Source organism: Branchiostoma belcheri, unplaced genomic scaffold, assembly GCF_001625305.1.
Source record: "Branchiostoma belcheri isolate BF01 breed outbred unplaced genomic scaffold, Haploidv18h27 scaffold185, whole genome shotgun sequence".
Lineage (NCBI taxonomy): Eukaryota > Metazoa > Chordata > Leptocardii > Amphioxiformes > Branchiostomatidae > Branchiostoma > Branchiostoma belcheri.
The window spans coordinates 293,760-317,858 of record NW_017803324.1 but is presented as its reverse complement, the minus strand read 5'-3'; the positions used below and the strand labels follow the sequence as shown (position 1 = coordinate 317,858).

At 39.8% G+C, this 24,099-nt stretch overlaps 1 protein-coding gene across 7 annotated transcripts in view; it reads right to left on the bottom strand.

The window, feature by feature from the left end:
- Positions 1 to 213: 213 nt before the first annotated feature.
- The window catches only part of LOC109467626 (sodium channel protein type 4 subunit alpha B-like), an 86,780-nt gene continuing 62,894 nt past the window's right edge, over positions 214 to 24,099 (bottom strand). For 6 of the 7 annotated variants that reach the window (XM_019765643.1, XM_019765642.1, XM_019765647.1 and 3 more), the window contains 13 exons: positions 23,637 to 23,794; positions 22,466 to 23,095; positions 20,415 to 20,594; positions 19,321 to 19,449; positions 15,490 to 16,062; positions 12,892 to 12,945; positions 9,816 to 9,953; positions 8,214 to 8,223; positions 5,488 to 5,597; positions 4,877 to 5,005; positions 3,645 to 3,786; positions 2,806 to 3,421; positions 214 to 2,212 (listed from right to left, as the gene is read on the bottom strand). In XM_019765643.1, the coding sequence (XP_019621202.1) occupies positions 1,822 to 2,212; positions 2,806 to 3,421; positions 3,645 to 3,786; positions 4,877 to 5,005; positions 5,488 to 5,597; positions 8,214 to 8,223; positions 9,816 to 9,953; positions 12,892 to 12,945; positions 15,490 to 16,062; positions 19,321 to 19,449; positions 20,415 to 20,594; positions 22,466 to 23,095; positions 23,637 to 23,794 (3,260 nt within the window). In that variant the 3' untranslated portion in view covers positions 214 to 1,821. Of the gene's footprint in view, positions 2,213 to 2,805; positions 3,422 to 3,644; positions 3,787 to 4,876; positions 5,006 to 5,487; positions 5,602 to 8,213; positions 8,224 to 9,815; positions 9,954 to 12,891; positions 12,946 to 15,489; positions 16,063 to 19,320; positions 19,450 to 20,414; positions 20,595 to 22,465; positions 23,096 to 23,636; positions 23,795 to 24,099 lie in introns of all 7 variants that reach the window. The other variant, XM_019765646.1, reaches the window with a different exon arrangement.

The window sequence follows — 24,099 nt, the reverse complement described above, 5'->3', positions numbered from 1 at the left end:
TGGCAACCTCCTGGCAATCAGTGGTTGACAGTATGGTGCTGACTTAACAGTACTAGTGGTACACATAATACTTCAGAATCTCCTTTTGATGCTAATGCTCACTTCAGCCATTCCTTCATCTAACCATCTCCTTACAGCAGCCAATGTCTCTCACATAATGACTTGAACCATATATTCAACCAGATACGTAAGAAGGACAAAGAGCCTTTCATGTGTACTTTAATGTAGAAAAGGAAATTTATTTGCTTGTAAAAAGTGTCATGGTCGCTACTATATACTATACTGCTGAACCTAACCACCAACACTACCCAGTACTATCTATGTGGACTATTTTGGAGCTAGCTAATAATGGAGAATGTATAGTAAAATTTTGCATAGAAAGCCTTTATGGAAATAAAACATTTTCTTTGCATGCAGTTAATGCTTTAAGACAAATGCGGGCTTGCCCCAACACCTTTAGATCATGTTGGAGCGGTCATTCAACCGCCAAAGCCATTATACATTATTGTGGCAATATATATATGTCACCCCCCAGGCTGGTTACTCTGTGCTTACTGTCCCTTTAATACTATGCAAAGTACCTTACAGAGATATTGTCTCCTGGTAGGTATCATTTTAGTTTATGCACACAGGAAGTCAATGTATTGGACACAATGCTTGCCATAGACTTACTTCTATAGTGTCTTGCTTGCACAGGCATAGAAAATGTCCTTTATCCTTGGTGCTGTTCCCTCACCAATAAAAGTTCAGACACATATACAGCAATTCTTGAATAGTAAATAAGCATTGCTAGTTTTCAATTGGCTTGTTCAAATTGAGACAATGAGTTCTGAACAACAATTGAAGATGACGTCATTATTGGTTAATAAGTCCGAATTTGCTTTTGCCCTTAGTGGCGGACTAATACACAATCGGACTGTCTTGTTGGACTCCATAGTAGTCACGGAGTGCCGTAAATTCACATACTGTTCCTTGTCATGTTTTCACGTTACATCATTTCCATCGCTTGCTTCTTTGTTGCATGCAGATCAACTAGTATCCTCTGGAATTCATTTGCATATATTGTACTCAGTCGCATTTTATTGATTATTTGACAATACTTTGTGATGGAAGACAAGTCTGTGCTTACTGAAATGGGCATCTTGTGTAATATCATTGAATGCACAGATTTTTTTGTTGCAGAATTATCCACATTTCTGAGTTCTCCCAACACTTTGTGGGAAGTTCATGCCATCAATGTATTTTGCACCTACTCGGGAAAACTGGGAACTGAAAGTTGCAATGATGTGCTGCTGAAGTGAAGTATTCCACACGGCAGGTCCACCTAACAGGAACTAGAGCTGGATGTTTTGTTTATTACATCATCAGATGTTCTGATTGGATGGAAACCATCACGTGGTCACTTCCTTCCATGGAGTGTTTTAAGTGCAGATATCTGTTAGTAAGCTTTGAGCTTGGCGGTACCATGAAGCTTGTAGCTGATTTTCATTTGTACAATATGTAGAGTTTCACCTCCTAGCTGGACTTCTTTCAATGAGCTTTCAAGCAGGAAACTTGAACAGAGCCTCTCTCGTTGGAAGGAGCAAGCTCACTTCCTTTTGTTGAGCCTTCTTTTGAGTGTTGTTTTGGAATAGCCATAGAGTTTGTCTTTGGGACATGTTGCTTTCTTCTCTTACTGGTCTCCTGCGCCAGCATTTGGACATGTGCTGACAAGACTGTGGAAATTAGATTTTAATATACCGTTTCATTTCTTGGGCTTCAAGTCACGGTATCTGATGTCCTTTCTTGACTTTCTTTATCGTTGTCATAGTCATGTGATCATCAGAAGATGATCTGCGGTGCCTGCTCGTCAAAATCATGTTTCAGCACGTACTTACGGATAGCACGCTGTATCACCATGGCGGCCACCTCCTCACGCCTCCTCGTGAGAGTGGAGCCGACCCGCTGGTAATCTTCAGGGTGGTCTGTGGTCACAGCTTCCTCCTCTTCCTCATCCACCTCCTCCTTGTCATTATCAAATGTACCCATGGCCCTCTCTGTCAGCCTCTTCAAGATGTCCTTGCAGTAGAGCCGATCACCTGTACAGATGGGGATGTCCAGGTAGGCCAAAGTGATCTTGTTGGGCTTGGGTATGCGAAGTGGATCATCCAACTGGTGGACAAACTGCGATATTTTTGACAGAGGGATGTACTTGCTGGCATGAGGATCGTACCTGGGACACACAAAAAAAACAACAGAAAACATGTCATTCATGAGCACGAGTATTACTTTTACACACCCATCTATGCCTTCTAGCTAAGAAAAAACATTACTTACCTTGAAGAAATATCACAACTATGCTCTCTGCTGCTGTTTGTGACAGCATGTCACATTACAAATCTACTGATAACGTTGGGTGTTGGCTGCATATTCAATTCTAAATGGACTAAAGCTGAAACTTTTCTACAGGAAAGAAAAGTCTTATTTCTATTTTCTTTTGTGGGTAGAAGGGGATACACGTTCATGTCCACTTGACGTCCACTCTCTATCAGTGTATCTGGTGGACAAGCCAAGCACACACTGTCAGCTTAGGTCAGTCTGAAGTATAGCCCCACAGTGCTGGCCTACAGGACCTCCCAGAAGCCTCTACCTGGCCTTAGGAGATGGCTGGAAAGAGTAGAAATTGGCCAAATAGAGAGATAACATGCCGATGGAGTTGGTCCACTAGAAAGTACATCATGCTGCACCCAAGTGCACACAACTTTATACATTAATAAGTACTCTAAACTGTCTATCCCCTGGTGTTGGGCAGTGAAATGTGCCTACCTCTCCCAAAGAGAATAGTACATGTCGATATCGTCCTCTGTGACACCACCCCCTGCGGCTTCCTCCGTAGCGGCGCTGAAATTGTCCAAGATCACCGCAATATACATGTTGACGACGATCAGGAAATTCATTATTAGGTATGTAACAAAAAAGAATATTCCCAAGTAAGTATATCTGGTATTGCTCCAGCACTTGTCCACGACAAGTCCTTCTGCAATTTGTTCCTTCGTTGCGGCTGTACCGTTGATTTGCGGTGGTTCTTGATCCTGTAAACCGTTTAGGATGCCATCCCAACCGGCAGAGGTGCAGACTTGAAACAGCAGAATGATGCTGTTAAAGAAGGTCTCAAAGTTAATGACTTCGTTGAGACCCTGCATTCTTTCACAATGGGCAAAGTTCATCATTCCAAAGATCGCGTAGATGAACATGATAAGGAACAGTAAGAGGCCAATGTTGACTAAAGCTGGCAGAGACACCAGAAGGGAAAAGATGAGGGTCCGAATACCCTTGGCCCCCTTGACTAATCTTAAGATACGGCCAACTCTGGCAACTCGGATGACTCGAAGCAGAGTGGGGGGTACGGGCAGGGCCGCCATCACATCTTCCAGTCCCTGGGCTGGAAGGTAAAAATAGCATGAAATCAAGGTTGGGTATTATATTATTGTATTTCTAAGATGAACTTTCTAAATCATTTTACACACTCCTGCTTGGACGAAAAGTATGTTTATGATCTATTCAATTTTTTTGACTATATTTTACTTTTTATCAAATTCATTTGTCTAGCTGGCACTGACAATAAAACTAAAGGCAAAAAGAACATGAAAGACATTAAAACTTACTGATAATAGACATCACCACAACCACAAAGTCAAAGATGTTCCAGCCTTGTGAGAAGTATTTTGGCCCGAAGGCTATCATTTTCCACACCATCTCGCCGGTAAAGACGGCAATGAAGACTAAGTTGATTTTTTCCAGGATATACTGAAAAAATGGATGGTGGAAGTTAGAGAAAAATATTCCAGATCCTTGTAAAAATGCAATGTTTGAGGATGACTATGCTAGTACTAGCACCCAGTTGGAAATTACATAGTGCTGCATAGTCTGCATAAAGATAGTCTTTTGAGAGATAGTACAACATAAACAGGATTTGCAGTTCAAATGTCATCTAATATAAAGGTCAGCTTTACTGTTTTTCCTGCTGTTGGTTTATGTTCAGGTTGGTTTGTGGACAGGAATATTTAACTTTTTAAAGAGTCTACATGCTTTGCTGCAGTGTGGGTAGACATTATGTCTAAAAATACATGTAGTGCACCTAGTACACTGTCAAATAATGTCCTTTATTACAAGAAGGATAAAAATGAGTAAAACGCAGGATGTCATTTGTATCAATATTTTACAATAAAAAAGAAAATGATGTGAAGATTTCATAATATTTCAGGGTGCAAATGATTGGTATATTAAGGGATATCATTACATAATGAGGAAGTGATAGCATAAAAGCTCATTCCATGATGTTAATGCTTTTGTTCAACTGTTACACAATCAAATGTAGCTCGCCTTGAATCTCAATGTATGTTTTAATGGAGATTATTTATTGACACAACAAAAAGTACAGGGACTTTTGTATGGTCTTCTACAACTAAAGGTCTAACAAAGTTAATTACATGTATGGATAACTTCATCCTACGTACAGAATATATGTATGTGGCAATTTACATACAGAACATATACCAGTGGTAACAATAAAGGTTTAACTATTCTCTAACATGTAGTCTCTAAGATTGAAACATTCTTTAATATATTTTCCTATTTGGGTACTGTATTCTCCCCTGAGAATGCAATTGAATTTATCTATAGGATCTAACGTATTGAAATCAGTTGAACAAGTGGAAAGAAAAGTGAACAGAAATAGGCACTTATAATTGTAGAGTGTACAATCTATTATTATATAATAGTAACTGAAAATTCGAGGTGAGCTATAGCAGGTTTGATTGTGTTAACTTCATCATAAGGAAATGATATCTCAGTGACATCATGAGAAAATGATGTGACAGTTTGTCCTTCAGCTTACCTTGAACTGATCACTTGAGCCGTAATGCTCCATCATCATGGTTAACATATTGAACATGATGAATGCCATGATCACCACCTCAAACGCTTGAGTCATGGCTACATCATAGAAGAATCCTTGAAAGTTATTCTGCAAAGGCAAAAAACAGAATGCAAACTTACACAGAGCATGGAGGTACGTCTGACACACGGAGGCTGATCTGATTATACCTCCTTGGTTTGAAGAAGGACTTTTGAAGGTACGATAGTCAATAACAATGGAAAAGGATGTACCTTCGGTGCAAACATGTACAATCATGTACTATGTTAAGTTGAATATAATTTACTATCATCGTAGTTCAATATAAGCAGAAAATCATCATGATGATCTCAATTATACTAAATAGGCAAATTACATGTAGATACTATCATAATGAAACGTAGTCTCATTTAATTAAGGGTTAATGACCCGCCCCGAGGTGAATATGGTGTGATAAAGCCTTGTCAGTTGCTATAACCACCGAATAAAGCCACCAAGTAAAGGTGAACAAAAAGTCATCAGTCATCAATGATGTAAGTGCCATTGGTCTAACCTTAAAGGTACGATTAACATTTTGTACAAAGTTAACTTACATCTGGTCTGGGGATGCCTTTAGATGGTGATTTGGAGCCCAGTTTCTTCATCTGCTCCATGTACTTCTTTTGGTCTTCAGTCATGAACAGGTCTGCACTGGACCCATCTCCTGCGTGCCACAGAAGCAATAAAAAAAATCTGTAAGACAACTTTCTCATCCTTACAAAATTGTTGCCAGTGGTAGAAAAAATAGAAGGGAATAAGGAGCAGGACTTACAGTATGAGTGTTTGATACACACACATATACTAAAGAGAAGGAAGCAGAGCTAGACATTGTAGACATAGGAGGTTGTGGGATTGAAAAGGAAGGAGTTATTTTGCAGAAATGATAAAACATGAAGTACAGGACATAAGGAAAGAACACACATATTAGAGTTTGGTATGTATAGTACTTTAGAGGAGTGTGAAAGATGTATATAACTTGTACATTGTACCAGAGTAAGGAGCAACAGGAAGAAGAGTAGGTGAAGTTTAGAAGGTTTTAGATGGATGATGAAATGAAAGGATAAGGTGTGAAACAGCTGATATACACTGTATGAGTTTTGACAGTCCATGTCCAATAAAATACCCATTGACTAACCGTGTCACCTTGTTGTTCTTCATATTTCTTTCTAATGTAAATCAACAGACAATGGTACAAAATTTGTCTATTTTCTTTTCTACTGAGTTCTAATAACTCTTGTTCTTTTCTTGTATCTGATCAGCAGGTTCTGGTATAACTGTCATACCAACTTTATTATTAGGTGTTAACACACGTTACTCACTCACTATCTGGTTTTTACTCCGCGAAGGAGGTATACCTCCTCCAGTAGTATTGTGGTCAGACGTATTTTCGTGTTCGCAGCTAAAACACAGGGTTTCGTTTAATTGGCATGTAATTTTATTACGTCGTCTGCAGGCATGCTCGTGATGATGCACATATTTTCATTTTTACCGTAGCTGTTTTAATGGTCAATATAATATTTCAGGAGCAGCCCTACATTTAAGATGCAAATTGGAATGGCTGAGAAAAATCCGTTGTTTTGAATAGCAGGGGGTGGGGGTGGCTTTTTCTCAAGCAGATGTTGGGGTGGGTCGGTAATTAGAAACCCTGTTCTTAACTTATGGGTCTGTTTTTTTAAATGTGTTCGCAGCTCAAAGTCATACAGTTTCTCGCCATCATATTTCTATGTAATTGGGCATGTGGTGTGCCATTATGTTTGTGATGATGCACATTTTTTTTCTTTTCACCGTAGCAGTTTTCATATTGAAGTAAATTCATATTTCAGAAACACACCTATTTTATAATCCCGTGGAATAGGCGGTATGTTTAAGTAGTTGTCTGGTAGTCGAGATTCTGTAAGCAGATATTAGGTTGTTGCTGTGTATAATTGTTGCATCTTGGGATTGTGACTAGCACCTTCTACGATGCCTTGTCAAATAAGTAATATGTAGCAAAGGAAAGATATTGTTATAAAAGATGACTTAATGTTCTTCTGTTTAGATTGTCGTGTTGTTGAGCTTATGTACATGTATTTACAAAATGTAAAACTTCACTGATGAATAGTCGCCTACTGTACGTATGTATGCACACTTGTCTGTTGTTTCCAATGATGTTTCTAGTCTCATGAGACTATCATCTTGTGATCTTGTTTGGCTGAATTAAAAGCAGAAAGCCAGAGACTGCATGTAACCTACTGGACCAGGACAGTTGTGAATACCACTGTATGAGAAGGTTACCTAAGAAAATATTTCTTGAACTAAGAGCTTAAGTGCTTGTAAAATTGTATTGCAGAAAATCCAGGAAAAGAACATTTGGACTGCATTTCTGTCTGGCAGCACATGTTGTGGAGGAAAAAGAAGAAGAAATGGAAAAGTATGGATGAGGGGGAGAGGCACAAGGGGATGGATTTTCCTCATGGCACATCAAGCACAAGAAAAAAGGATTTTATGATCATAATCATCTTATACTTTTGCAGTGCAAAGGGACATGGTGATGAAGTATTCTACAATATGATTGGAAAAGGGTTTCTTTGGAGTGTAAGAAGGATTTGATGTTGGATACAGAGGCTGGCCGTGCCTTAACTGATATATTCTCTGTAAAATGGGACATGATCAGTGTGATCAGGAGATGGACAACCTTTATCCAAACCATGGCAAGTATCTGAACAAGAAGACATCAATGCTTCAAGAAGAGACTTCAGTTTGCCATGTGTTTCAGTAACACTGTGGATGACCTACATTGTGTATATTGACAGATGATGATGTAATGGTATATGGGGTGGTTAATGGGGTGTTTAATATCAGTAGAGGGGCAGGTAATGGGGGGCACCTGGAGAATTTGGGGCTCTTTCTATTGTGTTCACTGACTGGAATACAGACCATGTGAATCTATCAAATCCAGTGCTTTCCCATGCATTATATAGATACATGTAAGGTCTTCAATTTCATTAGTGCTGTATAAAAAAAAAAGAAGATACCGATGCTGAATTGATGAAGAAAGTTCACTCCATATCTTCGAAGGCAGGCAACTTCCCATCATGCACTGGGACAGGGGTTTCAAACTGTGCACTTCTAACAGATTAGCTACAGTAAACTGTCGTTCTGCATTCAGGGTTTTCTATCAGGGATGATGTGTTGCAAGAAAAGCAAGGTAGAAATGTTGTCCATTTCTGTTTGGAAATTACCAACTGTGGGATATGCTACATCATGCCGTCACCATGGTAACAATTTGAATCAAACTAACCGTCTCCTGGGTGATGGCACCATAGGGAAAAACAGATCTTTTAATGGTCAATGGTTCTCCATCTGGACATGGTCAATTCTTACTATCAAAATGAAACATGCTTTTAAAGACAATGCAATTTACAATGTTTTATATTATACAAGGTCCAAGAAAAGGAGACTACTGGTAGGGTATGTTTTATATGGATAACTTCACACCTAATAATTAGTCTAGTCTACTAATTGATCCCATTGCACTGGCAATATACATGACATACATGTAGATCTTTGTAGGTTTTCTTGAGTGTAGCATTATCAATATAAAAGCACCATATTGTGCTTTTGACAGTTAGGTCTTTAATGTTGAACATTATTTAGTAGCAATTTAACTGGGCAGCACATTGGTGCTTGTAGTAAGTTATTGTGACTGTTCATGTGTTGATGATTGCTCATCTTTGTCCTGAAGATTGAAAACAATAAGTAAGTAGAAGGGAGCATTGTGTCTACAATACTTGACTGTACTGTGCCTAATACATGTACTAAGCTTGAGTTGCTGAACATGCAGTTCAATGCATATATATATATATAGCTGAATAAATGATTCCACAAAGATGAGACCAGTAACAGACTGTTACGGTATATGCATCCAAAAAGTGACATATCTCAACTACCATGCAGTCTCTTTCAATATGTGCCCAATGATCTCCAAGGTCTTCCAATAGCTACAAATGTCTACATGGGCATATCAAATTTCACCAGTTTCATCATTGTAGAGGGTTAGGGGTAGAATCCAATGACAGTCACAACTGTGATATTTGATAAGAATACATTCAATTTGGTTTCATCCCATGTGAAGAATAATGAAAATTTGACATCAGAAGATGCTACATGATTTCTTCCCCTTGATCTGCTGGGAGAACAGTGCTGAGTGGACTGGCTGCAGCAGGCCACCTGACTTTACTTTAGGCAACATCAATTTGATTTGTTGTTTCTCTGATTTTTTCAGAAAAAATATGGAGCAACAGGGCGAAAAAAACAACAACAGGCCAAGCCACCCAATGATAGCCGAAAATATTACAATATGAGCCATGAAGGGAACATACATTTTGTACCAGGCTGGTTTACAATTAAACTAAGATTTTGTACTTTTAATGAAACAAAATTGCACTGTAAGTTACATTGTCATTGAAAAACAACTAGGAAGAAAAGGACTTTCTTGAACAGTTGAGGCCAAAATATGTCTTTCATTGAGCATTTTGAAGTTGATTTTGAACTCCCCCAATTTTTTTTTTTTGCAAATCAGAAAAAAAATGGACAGAGCGAATCCGAGCAACAACAAATTAAATTGGTGTGGCCTTACTGCAGACTCACTGTTGGTTGACAGGAAATCTATGCAGGACAGTTGTACTGATTAGTGTATCAATATACTAGTAAGCTGTATACATTTACATTACATGACAGTAACAAAATGTATGGCTGCGATAATCATGTCCCTTTCCCTTTCATGTACATGTACACATAGTTAACTACATGTAGTACATTTTGCACAAATTTTATAATCTATCAAGTCACCACAACCTTGTATACATCATGACATTGTACATACATTGTCTTAGATACTTATCTTTTTCTTCTGGGCGTTGAAATTGTCGATGATGACACCAATGAACAGGTTCAGGGTGAAAAAAGCTCCAAAGATGATGAAAATGACAAAATACAGGTACCAAATGCTACCCGAATCCCGCACAGGTTGTTTATCCACCTGCAAGAAAAGAAAATTTTTAAAGGTTGAACAGAATCAATATCACAGTCTAAGAGGATACTGTAAATTCCTGACTGTTTTTTTAATTTGAAAATCCCAAAAGTCTCTCAGGACATCTGCAAAATCAGGGTGCATACATGCACTTTATTTGGGGTTATTACACAAACAAAAGCTCCATAAAATAAATGTTTACACAAGAAAATAAAATCTGAGTACTTATCATGTAAATTTGTTTTACAATGTAGTTTCAATAGGTGTTAACATGTGGTCCCATTCCCATCAATAACTCTTAACGGGGGGTGCCCAAATTCTGTACTTTTGAAAAATCATTGTCGCCGCGCTATGCGTGGGCGCACGTGCCTATAAATTCCCACAGGAATGGACAAAGTTTCTGTGTTGATAACGGTAATCTCATAAAGTTTACTCCAGTTCATACGCTCTGACAACAGACGAGTGTAAAATCTGTTTGAATTCGACGCTTACTTGGTGGTTGACGAGCGTGTCAAAAAACGCAGCTTTGATTTTGAAACAGCCGCTTTGGAGCAAGTCGCGTAATGGTAAAAAGAAGACTTGTTTGGGACAGAAAAATAGTAGTAGATCGTTTTAGTCATAATTTGTGTATTTCAAATACTAAACTCTCTCCTCAAACTGACCTTTGTTAAACACTAGGTCGGAATTAGGGCACCCTTTCTGCGATAGAACGTTCCACCGGCAAAATGACCAAAAACCTGCCGTAAGTTTCGTGAACCATTATGCTTGGGTGCAAGGCGCTTTAAACGTTATTATCTTTGTCTGTAAATATTAAAGCTCGTGTTGTGCGGGTTCTTGGTGAGACAAATTATTACCAAACGTATGTGCGTTTGCATGGACCATAGGTCAGAATTAGGACCCCTCCCGTTACAGTACTTAATTTCAATGCATCACACTGTATTCAACCAAGAGAAGCAACACTTATTAGATGATGCAACTTTGTGAGATTTGACATGAAAACAACATGACGGTCAGAAAATTGATGTGTGCATCTGTAAGCCTGAAGAATTTTTATAGATTTGGATAAAGTTATGGGAGAAAATTAGAAAGAAACAGCCTAAATTTCAAAATAATAAAGGAATGCAGTGGTGTGGTGATAGCAGTACAGCAGTGCAGTGTTATATATCCACTGTCTGCTGAGAATCCTGAATCTTGTGCATGAATCTGTGCCATTCCAAACTCTCCGCCCTGTGTTCCGCTAGCTTCCTGGATTGTCTTCTGATTTGTCCGGGCAATAACCTCAAATAATGCACCCCAAATTTGGCAACAGCTTAATGGGTTTAAATTTGAAATTTAAAAATCCATACTTTAATTGGGAATTTACATTAATCATCCAAATGATAGTTATATTTACTCACCGTCAAAGTATAAAATCCCATCATTTATTATGGCAATATAGTAGAATTTGCATGTTGCTTTTTTTTTGCAAAATTGGTACATGATGTATAGTATTTCTCTCCTTCTCAGATTGTATGTCACAAGCCTTATCACACAACGTCCCTCATTAGTCATGCAAATTAGCTTATGATTTTCATAAGAAGCATTCATTTCTGTCAATCATCAAGTAAACTATCTTGTATTTGTACTGTACTTGAGGTTCCGGTATGTTTTGGCCGCGATATCCCTGAAATTGTAATATCTGTGTACATATATTTGTATTTTCTGAAAAGTCTGTTAGTTGTTAAAGCCTTTATAGGTGGCGTAATGTTGGTGGTCCAGGGAAGACTTCCTGGTATTAGCGATAAACGTATTGCATCGATTTTAATTAAATTCAAATTTTGGAAACATTAGGTTCTGAGCTTCTTCGAGTACTAAGCCGTTACCCTGGAAAAATTCGTTTTTTCCATGCAGCCATGGTTAAAAATGATGAAAAAAATGACCCCTTACTTAAAAATGTACTTTGATGTGCCTTATTTATTTATTACCCCTAAATAAATTGTGCGCACAAAATATCAATCAAGTGTATTGATAAGCAGCACGGCACCCCTTTCCACCAAAATAGTGAAAAATTCCGACCCGCGTTTAGTACAGAAATGACAGCCCGCCGGGCTGAGGGTGTCAAATTGCTCCGAACACGGAAGAAAACTCCGGTCTCCTCAGCTTGTGTCAAGGTATCTACACACCAAAAATCAAACAATCCCTTCTAGATCCAGAGTTACATGTACATGTACATGTAATACCTTGTCTCAAACATTAACCAAATGGTCACTCTATCTGCTGTTAGCACCAAAAGCTAACTACATGCACCTTTTAGAATTGTGATCAAAGAATGTCCACAACATATCAAAACTGGAACTTCTGCTGCAATACCATAGAAAGCCTCCAGGAGGTCCATAGTCATTCTGTCCTTCATTTGGCCTTACCCCTCCCCACATACCACAAATTAATATATCATATCAAATCCATACACAACCTCTCCAGTTATTCACCAATTTCACACTTCCCATAATGCCTAGTAACGGTCACGGATATGACCTATAACCAGTGTCCCCCCTCCCCCTTCTATCGTTCTACTTTCTACCGAAGACTCTCCTACTCGCACGGTCGCATGTACATGTATATCATGGAGGACCTCGAGTCAATGCATATATTAGAACGATAGAAGGTACGTCATTTTCTCCAATTCCAACAAAAATGCAATTATGGCATGCGCTTTATACTAGAGAAATAATTCAAAACAATAGTTGACCAGTTTGTCGATAGAACTTGTTGGAAATATTACATCGAGGAAGGGGAGGGGGGTGGTCAAAGGTCATATCCGTGACCGTTACTCAGGCATTATGGGAAGTGTGAAATTGGTGAATGTTGTTACAAAACATGCACAAGATGGCAGGTAGATGTACTGAGATTACCAGCCTGCTTGATTAGAAATATCTTGAAAAGTTAACATTAACAGAATCATACTCACATCGGTACCATCTACTGCATGCTCTATGATTTGAATCCATCCTTTAAATGTTGCCTGTGAAAAAGAGAAAGCCAGAATGCTTGTATCTGTAAAAACATTACACATTTTGTACTAGTGCGTAATAACTTTGACATCCAGGGCTCAAAATGCAAATGCAGGTTAGTGCAGGTAGATTGGAGCTGTGCAGGTATTTCTGATGTCTGCCTGCACCTAACTTGTACTGGTCCATGTACTCGACCTGTACTGGTCCATGTTCAGGACAAAAGATAGAAAAACCTGTTCTGCTGCAGTACCAAAGTCAGCCAACAGGAGACCCATATTTGACCTTGACCTTTGTCTTTCTATGACCTACCAACATACCAAATATCATCACAATCCATAAAGGCGTTCTCAAGTTATGCTGACTACAGACACACATAGACACGCCAAAAACAATACCAGTACCTCCATTTTTCATGGAGGCAATAAATTAAATACATTTCATTTTCCACTGCCTGTCAAAACCAACACTCATACAATATAGAATCCTACCAACAGTATATTAGACACCTTCAATTTTCAAATCAAAGTACATTATCATTGGTCACTTGGATAATATTATTATAATGTTTGTATGCCAAAATGCCTATTAGTAAGTTAATACATGTATGTCAGGAAAACACCATGCTAAAGTTCAGGCCTGAAAATAAAATCTTACATTTTTGCGTCGGTAAAGGTTAGGCATCCAGGTAATAAGATACGCCTAAAAGCAGTTATTCAAGCAACTGGATATGATTTTGGAAACTGTCAGACGTTTCAGGTAGTATCCACTGCCGTTTCAGGTAGTATCCAAGACCACTGAAAGTAAGGTAGAAGGAACATTGTAGACCTAGTGCCAAAGGCTACTCTTCAGCAATTTTCCACCACCTACAACACAACCAGGGTCACTCCTTCAAACTCGAGTCCATGCATATCTTTAGACCATGAAACCTGCTGGTGGGAACGAGGAGTTAGGCCGACTTTAGACTGATGACGGTTAAATAGTCGTACGAATGTTTATCGTCAAGATGTTGCCGGCGACTGTATTTTACCACCGTCTAAGGACGATCAAAATAGTCGCACGCCGGTAATCCTCAAATTGTCGTCACTACCACCTCGGACCCTATCGTGCGATCCTTCAGCGGGGGGTTCGAGGAGGATTTTCCACCATCTTAAGTGAACCGTCACCGGCAAAAGAAGTGGGAGGTCATTGGCCTTATGCAAATAAGCCTGCAAGCGTTATCTTATGTCCAAGCACATCGCCTGTATCATTAAATGTCGTCAAACCAAAGACTTTATATCGTCATACGTGTCTAGTACAATCCCTGCCACCAATCGCTAGTTCTCCGGTACGAACTGATCCACCGATCCACATTTCCCGGCCAATATAGCCAGGCCGACGGCAGCACCGAACACCGGGTTCAAACCCGGAGTATTGCCAGAACATGTGCTTCATATACATGAGCCTCATACCCCTTCTTTGCTGGGCACAACTCGGCGTCTCATCCACAGGACAACGAGGTAAAAGCAGAATAAAAGCAATCTGCTGCAGCATGCTGAAAAAAGGGGTTCTCTTGCCATTTTGAATTGGCGCGCGGCGTGCCATCCTGCGCTGTGGGTGTCCGCCACACTTCCTGGTCATGTGTCTAAAGCCAGCCGTCGCCCACAACAATTGTCGTGCGATCGTATACCGTTGTCAGTCTAAAGTCGGCCTTAGAGAGGCAATATATGAAAGAATGTACAACCCCACCCTCAACGTGTAGAACTCTCGGGCACTTGATTTATATTTGGCACTCCAGGCCCCGAGGACAGACAACACTTAGCTGTAAAGCTCCTATTCTGAAACAACAGGAGCTCCTTTCACTAATTTGCATCATCCATGTCTTAACTTGTCTAAGTTTTGTTCCCTTTTTGACTTTCAAAAAATTTGTCTTCACTTAATATTCCAAAATCATATCCAGTTGCTTGAGTACACATACATGTGCTTTTTGGCATATCTCACATTTTTGGTTTGCATAAAAGCCAAAATCATAAAATGGACCATATTAGTCTAAGAGTGGTGTATGCCAATAACGTGAATGAATTCTTGTGGAAGGACAAAGTATGTCCCAGTCATCTCCATAACAAATTCCAGGTCATTTGGTTTAAATATCAGGACAGGCACAGGAAGCCAAAATATACATTTTTGGTCAGAAAATTACTAAAAAAACTCAATCAAATACATGTAATTTCAAATGCCTACATAAAGAACTCCTGCAGGCCAAATCATTTGACCCCAAATTTTATGTCCCTTGACCCCAAAATGAAAAAAAAATTATACATTTTGTTAAAGAAATGGCAGGAATAGGAACTTCAGAAAAACAAATATTTCCCTCCCACACCTGTGATATGGAGCTAAATAAATATACAAAACAATATATTTCCCCTACATTTGTATACTGCTGCTAAGGTCCAGGAGTGAATTATAATATTGACAGACAACATGCAAAATATAATCATCATGACTTTGTGTACTATTTAAAAGCAAAATCAACCCTTAGATAAATTATTAATTTTGTACCCAATATGTGTAGTACTTACTATTTGTAGTAGTGATAAGTAAGCAATTCCAACGTTGTCAAAGTTTATCTTGTAATTTTCCCAGGATTTGTTCCTAGCTTCACACACACTTCTGTTGAAATACATCTCTGGTCCTATTGCACTTCCTGTGCCATCATAGCAGGTATAATCTTCGTCTTTTGGATAAGATGCTGGGCAGGTGTCATTGCACGTTTCCTGAAAATCTTCACACAGGTCTAGTATCTTTGAGGGTGTTTTGTTCAAGTTGGCGCACTCTTGGCATTTGGCTTGTAGCTCGCAATAGTCGGTGGGCCCTTCCATCAACACGCAGGCAGGCTTCTCAGTTTTCCCAGTTATATCATAACAGGTAGCTGGGATGACCTCAGCCACCGGGTCATTACAAAATGTCTCATTAAACATGAAACAAGTCTTCATTTTGAACTCTCCCGGGTTGTTAATTGGGTCCATACACTTGAAGAATTTCCCTTTGAACAGCTGGACGCCCATAATGGCGAAAATCAGCCAGAACACTAAGCATACCATCAATACGTTTGTCACAGAAGGGATCGCACCAATTAAAGCGTTGACAACAACCTGAAGGCAAGAAAATAGTGGGTAAAGTCAGTGCAGTAGCTCAATATATTAAGATTACATGTAGCTTGAATGTATGGTTTTAATTTGCATTCTTCTCGCAAAGACATTATACCTGATCTGTATAGTATTATTATTATCATATGTCATAGTAAAATGTTGAACTTTATTCCAACACAAGGTTACACAGAGATCAAATTTTCAGCGACTACTGTCGCCTTCATCAGGATAAGTAATGACCAATCACTTCACAACGTAATCTCGCAAGAGTTATGGTTTAGACACGTGACCTTATTCACACAAGACTTTATTGGTACGTGATGTGAGCAATTGATCAAAAGTGCCAGGGAGTTACAATGTAATATCGTCCACCATCTCTATTAAGTGGTGGCTGGAGTGCCCTGATACTTACGTCCTCCTTAATGCCTCTTAAAAAGTAGTCCTGTGCAGTGTCCAGTATTCTGACTTTGTCCAAAGAGATGGTATGCCCATGTGATTCGATGTGGATGTGTCAGTGGTGGCGGCAGCGGGGGGGCGACTGCCCCCCCCCAAAAAAAAAATCATGCTAAGTGTATTTTCTCTAGATGTAAGGAAGCCAGCAAACAGTTTGATTTCTACCTTAAAACCGCTTGTAAAATGCATTTTCCGGGCTGCGGGGCCACTTGAAATCTGAAATCACACGAACACCGTCTTCTACATGTAGGTATTACCGCGAGTTGTAAGTTCTGATTGGTTCACCCCAGAAAACCTGCCCTCTGATTGGTTTGCAGCTGTGCATTACGTATTAATAGGAATATGGCGCGAGTTTCTCACACGATTGAGGTTGTTCTGCTGACCAAAATAGATCTCGTTTTTCAGCGCCCTTCGTAACGATATCGGTAAAAATGATATCCAGCTCTTCTGAAGACAACATGCAGTTTATTTTCGCGGCACACCATGCCCGTCCTTCCCAACAGCACAACAGTATTTTTCACGTGTGTATGCATCGATATTCCCGGCCTGCTGATCCCACACCGCGCCGCTCGAATTTCCCGGAGCTGATGAGATTAAATCATACAAGGTAATTTAAATTAAAACCAAGGACTGGCTCAACATTTTTTGTCTGATCTCAGAATGTCCTACTAAGAAATCTTCTATAATGTCCTTGGTTGAGGTGAACTGAGTTTCGATTGACGAATAGACGAAATGTAGTCGAAATGTACTAGTCGAATAGTGATATTAAACTCAGAATTGTGTACCAGCAAAACAGCAAAAATGCATTCCCAACATACAGGAAATGGCGTTTCCAGAGGGTCAAGCAAGATTTTAACATTTTCCCGGGGAGCAAGCCCCGATCCCCCTTGCCGTTGTGTATTGTGGAAGAAGTTCGTGGACGTCATGCAGTCGAATAGCGAGTAAGAAACTTAGCTAAGTACTAGAAATCTAGCTTTGTGTAGCAGCAAAATTTTCCCCCGAAAGTGCAGGAAAACACGTTTCAGAGGGTTAAAATCTCAAATTTTTCCAGGGGAGCTCGCGCCAAAAATCTCCTCCCCCCCCCCAGTCAAGATTTCCTGCCATCGCCTCTGAATGTGTTGAAAAACGTCCGATGACAGCGAGCTGGGTGTTTGTGTTCAAGAAATCTGGTCCTCAGGGAGCATTCTGTCTCACCAATATAGGATTCTTCGCAGGTCCCCTGCCTTGTGGTTCCCTGACACGGAATGCAGTACACTACGCCACACTTCTCTTCTTTAGGTGTTTTGTCCTTCGGTGCCATGAGGAGCTGTTTCAGTGTGTTAGTGGGTTTGAAGCAGGTGGAGATGCCATGTGAAGCAAATATTCTGTGCAGGGGTTCTGAGACAGTCTTGATTTATGGGAGAGTGATGTGGAGTTTGTCTTTCTGTTTTGTTCCCAAGTTTCTGTTGTTCTGTTGGAACTTGGCTTCATTTAGGGTAGCCACAGTCCTTAAGAGCCTGTTGTATGTGTTGTTTTTCTGTATCCCTGTCCTGTGGATCTGTGATGATGGAGTCAGCTCTGTGGAACAACGTGACGGTGACCAGGCGTTTTCCTTGAAAAATTTAGCATGAGGGAGCAAATCACAAGCATGGCAATGGAGCAAAGTGACCGAGGGGGGATTTCTTTATGAGAGTAACACAGTTTGGCATTGTTGTATACATTTTGTAATTGTTTTTACATCTTTACTGGAAAAAGATCGTTTTGAGAAAGACTAAATGGTGTGTAAGTAGCCACTTAGGGTTCAATCCAAAAATTGATATGAGGGAGCTGGCTAGTTAAATGAGGGAGCAGCGCCCTTATTCCCATTTAGAAAAACCCCTCCAAGCTTGTGTTCCAGAGGATGGTTGGATCTGAAGTTGAGATGTTGGTCTGTGTGTGTAGGTTTCCTGTAGATAGTCAGGCACAGTGAACTTTTGTCTTGGATCCTGGTGAGAGTGTCAAGGAAGGGCAGGGTTCTGTCTTGTTCTGATTCCGATGTGAATTTGATGTCCGGGTCCAAGGAGTTGAGATGGTCTGTGAATTCCTGTACGTGGGCTTTCTTGAGTTTGGTGTGGGTGTTGTCAACGTACTGGAACCACCAGAGGAGTGGTGTGTAGTTGCAATTATGGCAGTTGCTTACGGTACGTATCAGTAAAGTCTCGTGTGAATAAGGTCACGTGTCTGTAACTGTAACTCTCGCGAGATTACGTTTTGAAGTGATTGCAATGGTCATTTATTATCCTGATGAAGGCAACAGCCATCACTGAAATAAAGTTCAACGTTTTACTATGATAACTACCAACACAGATGAACTTTCATCATGTTATTAAATGTCCTTAGTGCAGGATGAATTGGGGGAAAAATCAAATGTTTTTAATCAGCTCTCTTTTGTTCAAGGCATCCAAAGCAATTTTAGGGCGGAAAAAAAACAAAAATATTCTGGATGAGGAAATCTGTCTGATATTGATGTTTACTGCCATTTCTCACCACATGTTCAGCATCACTTCATACCTAGTCTGAAGTGTTTGAAATAGCACTAAAACAAGCTTCTTTACTTTTTGGATACCGCCTACATGTATAAAACCTGCTAGCCTATGATGAAAAACAAGCATACCATTTTTCTTACTAATTGTAACTGTGTTACAGTAAAAGAATGACCAGAAAATTGACAGTTTCGATGCCGCACTGAAATTGCATTGACTGTTTTAAGTTAAAGAAAACATCTATTGCATAAAATGATAGGTACAGTCATGACTACTGTAAAGTGACACAGACAGTACTGAGACCTACCTTCATGCCCTCTGCTCTGGAAATAGCTCGCAGAGGTCGGAGTGCACGGATAACTCGTACTGTCTTGAGGCTCTCCGGTACGCTTTCTCCCATGCCCATCAGGTTGGGGATAGCAGTGACCAAGGAAGCCTGTCAGGGGACCACAATCATTACACATGTACATCCTTTCTTACTTCGTACACTAAATTACACTGACTTAATTTTATGGATGACATCCGCGCGCCCATTGATTTTCGCCTGTTCTGAAAAAAAAAAAAGATCACGTGTACCGAGGCTCTGGCCTGGCTCTAGGCCTGGGTATTCCATGGTAACTTAGCGAAATATGGAGCCGTTGGTAACTCTGGAGGATGGCACCCAGGTTCCTGGACTCAGTACATACGTACAGCGCCGATTCATACATTCTGCAAAAAAAGCAGGCACGTGCCGGCTTGGAAAGTATGTCACTATGTATTTACCGCAAATTCACAATACGAGCTGTGTATACCTGTTGTTTAGTAGCATTTTTATTTTTTTTTATTCGCCCGCGCGCACTAGTTTGGGGGTCTTCAGAGGATGTCATCCATAAAATTAAGTCGGTGTGGCCTACTGTTTTAGGCTGGACAATAAGTTGGATTTGGTGGAATATCAAAGTAATGCCACTAAAAACGTTGCAAAACAAACTTGGCAGGAATGAACACGCTGATGAATAACTAATATGCCATATCTTAATGTAGGTAAAGATCAGTTGAGAAAACGTCATTCAGGAAGTTACCCTCCGACTTCTGTCAACTCATGGCATTTTGCTGCACAGATGGACAATTCCATCTCTCGCAGGTAAAAGTCCAAAAAAATTTCATGGTACCATGTTTAGCCCCTGGATTACTCTTAGGCAAAATTTAGAGGATGAAAAACGATCATGTCAAAGCTGGAGAAAGATAAAGAAAAACAGAATCTAATATATACACAGACAGACAGACAGAGAGATACATTTGTACATATATACATGTAGATGACGTGTACACAGTACATACTGGTTTATATGTACTACATACATTATCAATAAAGATAATCATTATGATAATAATAAAAGTTACGATTTCTTGCAGGGCATTTACCATGACAATGATGAAATCCAGCCAGCACCAGGCATTGGTGAAGTACGTTTTAAATCCGTAGCCCAGCATTTTCAGAATCATTTCAATGGTGAAGATGACCGTGAAGGCGTAATCTGCATATCCAAGGACAGTTTTGATGATAATCTTTTCCGGGGTGTTGATATATTTGTCTTCAAAGGCCTGTGCAAACAGAAAGACTTTAAGGCAACATTGTCAAGTAAATACGGATACTGCCCTCCCACTCCTTTAGAGAGAATGATCACCCAGTACAAAAAATACAAAAAAATTTTCAGTATAAATACATATGGGCTAATGGGATTACATCTGTACTACTTGTACCTTAATTGATTGCTTTTAATCATAACAATTGGCACCACAACTTTAAATGAATATTGAACACTCATATCTAGTGTTCTAGCCAGCATCGATCTTTCCGTCATTTGACAGAATTTTGCCACTAATTTTAGGAAAAAAAGGTCCCAATCTGTCATCTTTGATGAACATAAATTGGCATGTAAAGACGAAAGAGATGTCATTAAACTAAGCTCAGTCTACCAGCAACATCTGCCCCTCAAAATGTAAGAAATAGTGATTCCGAGGGTCTCAAGATATCAAAATTTTCAAGGAGCGTGGCTTATGATTTTCACACTTGGTGATCAACATGATGTTACGTCAAACAAAATTGACCAAAAAAAATTTCAGGCTGGCTAGAATACTACTCAAATCCCTTGGTAAGGCCACACCAATTTAATTTGTTGGTTCTTGGATTTGCCTCTTCATTTTTTTCTGATTTGCAAATGGTTCTGAATCAACTGAAATATGCTCATATTTTGCCCCCAACAGTTGAGGCAAGTCCTTTTCTTCCTACATGTAGTTGTTACAGTTTTTCCATCTATCAATGCACTGGTTTGATTTAAAGTTTATATTATTAACCCAGCCTTTTGTGTTGACTTCATGGCTCCTACCGTAGCATTTGGGGCTATAATGGGTCTAGACCTGTTTTTATTTCATTTTTTTTTGCCCTGCTGCTTCACATTTTTTCTGAAAAAATTTTAGAACCAACAAATTAAATTGGTGTGGCCCAATGAGCAAAAACCTACTTTAATCCAGCCTGAGTAACAGTTCCGAGTACACATGTACTGTGAGTGCAAACAAGCCCCGTTACAAATCGGATGGCACACCCAGGCTAACTTAAACCAATTTTCAAAAGTAGCTTTCCAAGTTCCCCACAGATATGAAACAGTGGAAAAATAATTTTTGGCCAGACGTGTTGTGTAACACAGAGGTTGACGCTGAATCCCAGGGATCAAACCTGTGCTGCACGCGGCATGTCAGAGGGGTTTCTCTTTTTAGCGAACGCCCAGGAATCGTCACACGAATCTTAATTTTTTGTGTGTGGTCATGTCCAGAGTGTGCCCCCGTGTGTTCGGACCAAGTTTGAAGCAAATCCATCGAGCCGAACTTAAATAAATCAAAATTTACTGTTTTTTTTCTATTCTTAGCGAACACCCACTTTACTTCCGGGTTTGCAGCAAACGCCCACTACTCCTTGCAAAATATCGGCCCTCGCGCAACGCCAGCAAAATCCACCACCACAAACATGTTCATACATGTATATATATTAAGGACTCCCCTGAATTTCTGAGAAGTTTCTGTACTTTACAAGCTTTTAAAGTACGGGAAAATGTTTGCACAAACCGAGCACACAACCAAGCACACAAACCACTATAGGGTTGCCTTGTACGTGTGTACTTCAACTTTTCCAACCATCACAAACAGTATATGGAAGAAATTGGCTGCCAAAGATGGGGATTTTCTTAAATTACTGGGGACAAAAAAAACTATTTTTTTTCCTTTTGGATGCTCTGTCCATGTGTTTTTTTTCAATCAGTGTTATTTTCAACATTCTCCATAAACTGGTACCAATACAATGCATATGTAGCCAATACATATGTAGCCCAAGAGCAAAACATGGTAATGTATTAGTTATATGATAAAATAAAACAATTAAGCTTCAGTGAAGTATGTGTAAAGGCTTTTAGAGTGCTTACCAGTGCTCCACTGCTCAAGACAATCATTATAATAATGAAAGTCTCAAAGTAATTGTGTTCAATGATCCAGTAAGCCTTGGCTCTCAGGGCAGCAAACTTGATCCCAATTGGAGACTTGATGCAGTCATCACAACATGGCATAGCCCACTTCTCTGGCCAGCAATCTGGTGGATATTCTACAATCACACCAGAACTTGCATATTCACTTTGCTTCTCCTTTGAGCCTGGGGAGCCTGGATCGTCAGGCAGGTTACCGTCTGGCTTCTCATCCATGTTTAACACACCATCTGACAGTTTGGTGGGGGTATATGCAGGGTCAAGCATTCCGTCAGACAGCTTACCATTGGACAACACACCATCAGACAACTTATCGGGGATAGAACCAAGTCCATTTCCTATTTTTTCCATCATGGGGACCACGCCATTTTCTTTCTGGCACAGTGATGGCTCACTGGAACTTTTAGCTGGGGTCGTACTTGCTTTGCTGAGCCCATTAGAGGTGGAGGATGACCGATTGCCATCCTTGTTCTCATCTTTTGATTCTTCCACTTCCTTATTATCCTTGATGCATTCACCATCTGGTATGTACTGGTTTTCTGACTCTTTCTCATTATTTTCTGATTCCTTTTTCTGAAACACAAGAAGCAAAAACTATTTAAGTCTGTAACATTAACTACAATAAATGTTAAGTTTGTAAGCAAATGTAAAATGTAAGTAGTAATGGACTACTAATGTACAGCATGATGCACAGGTACATTGTAGGAGTTAGTTCCTAAAAGCCCAATGGTAATGATTTACACAAAGCTATGGCCTCCCAACTACTTCCAGACAAAGTTGGGAGTTGGTCTTGAGCAAGGTCATGTGTGGTTGGGAGTTGATCTACAAAGTTGGCTGCACCATGATGACTTTTCTGAGGAAGTTTTTATATAGTAAAAGCAGTTGTCAAACAGTTGGCAATGGTGGGGACAATACGGGGGATTATCAGAACCGCAGGTCCACGCGGTCTCGGTCGTGGGCGATTTATGTTTACCATTTGATTGCGATTGATGTAAACCATTTGATACTGAGTTTGTTCGTGTGATTCCAATATTGCAGCCGCGGTACGTCCCACAAAACTTGATGCGTATGTCATGGCCTGTACTGTATGAATGCAGTTAGGAAGTACAGTCACCTTCCTAGGAGCCTTGGTGACATCGATGATGTCCATTTCGGAGTTGAAGCCACACATAGCGACAGGTATCCCATTCTGTGAGCTCCAGGGTGTACCAGACTCTGCCAAGGATGGACGTTTCCCAACATAACCATTTTGGAGAACAACTGCCTCTCCATCTAAATGAGGAACAACAAAAAAAGGGGGAGATGATTATTAATATTCACTGTTTTGTTGTCACATGTATCATACCACTTATGGTTATACAATGCAATGAACATGAACATGTCATACCAGTTACATTGTTTCTGTTTTTGTAGACAGCATAACTCGAGAAGTCAGGGTCACCCATGGCCATACAGTAGTTGGGACAGTAAATAAGAACTCCTTTCACACACACATATATATATATATATATATATATATATATATATATATATATATATATATAGAGAGAGAGAGAGAGAGAGAGAGAGAGAGAGAG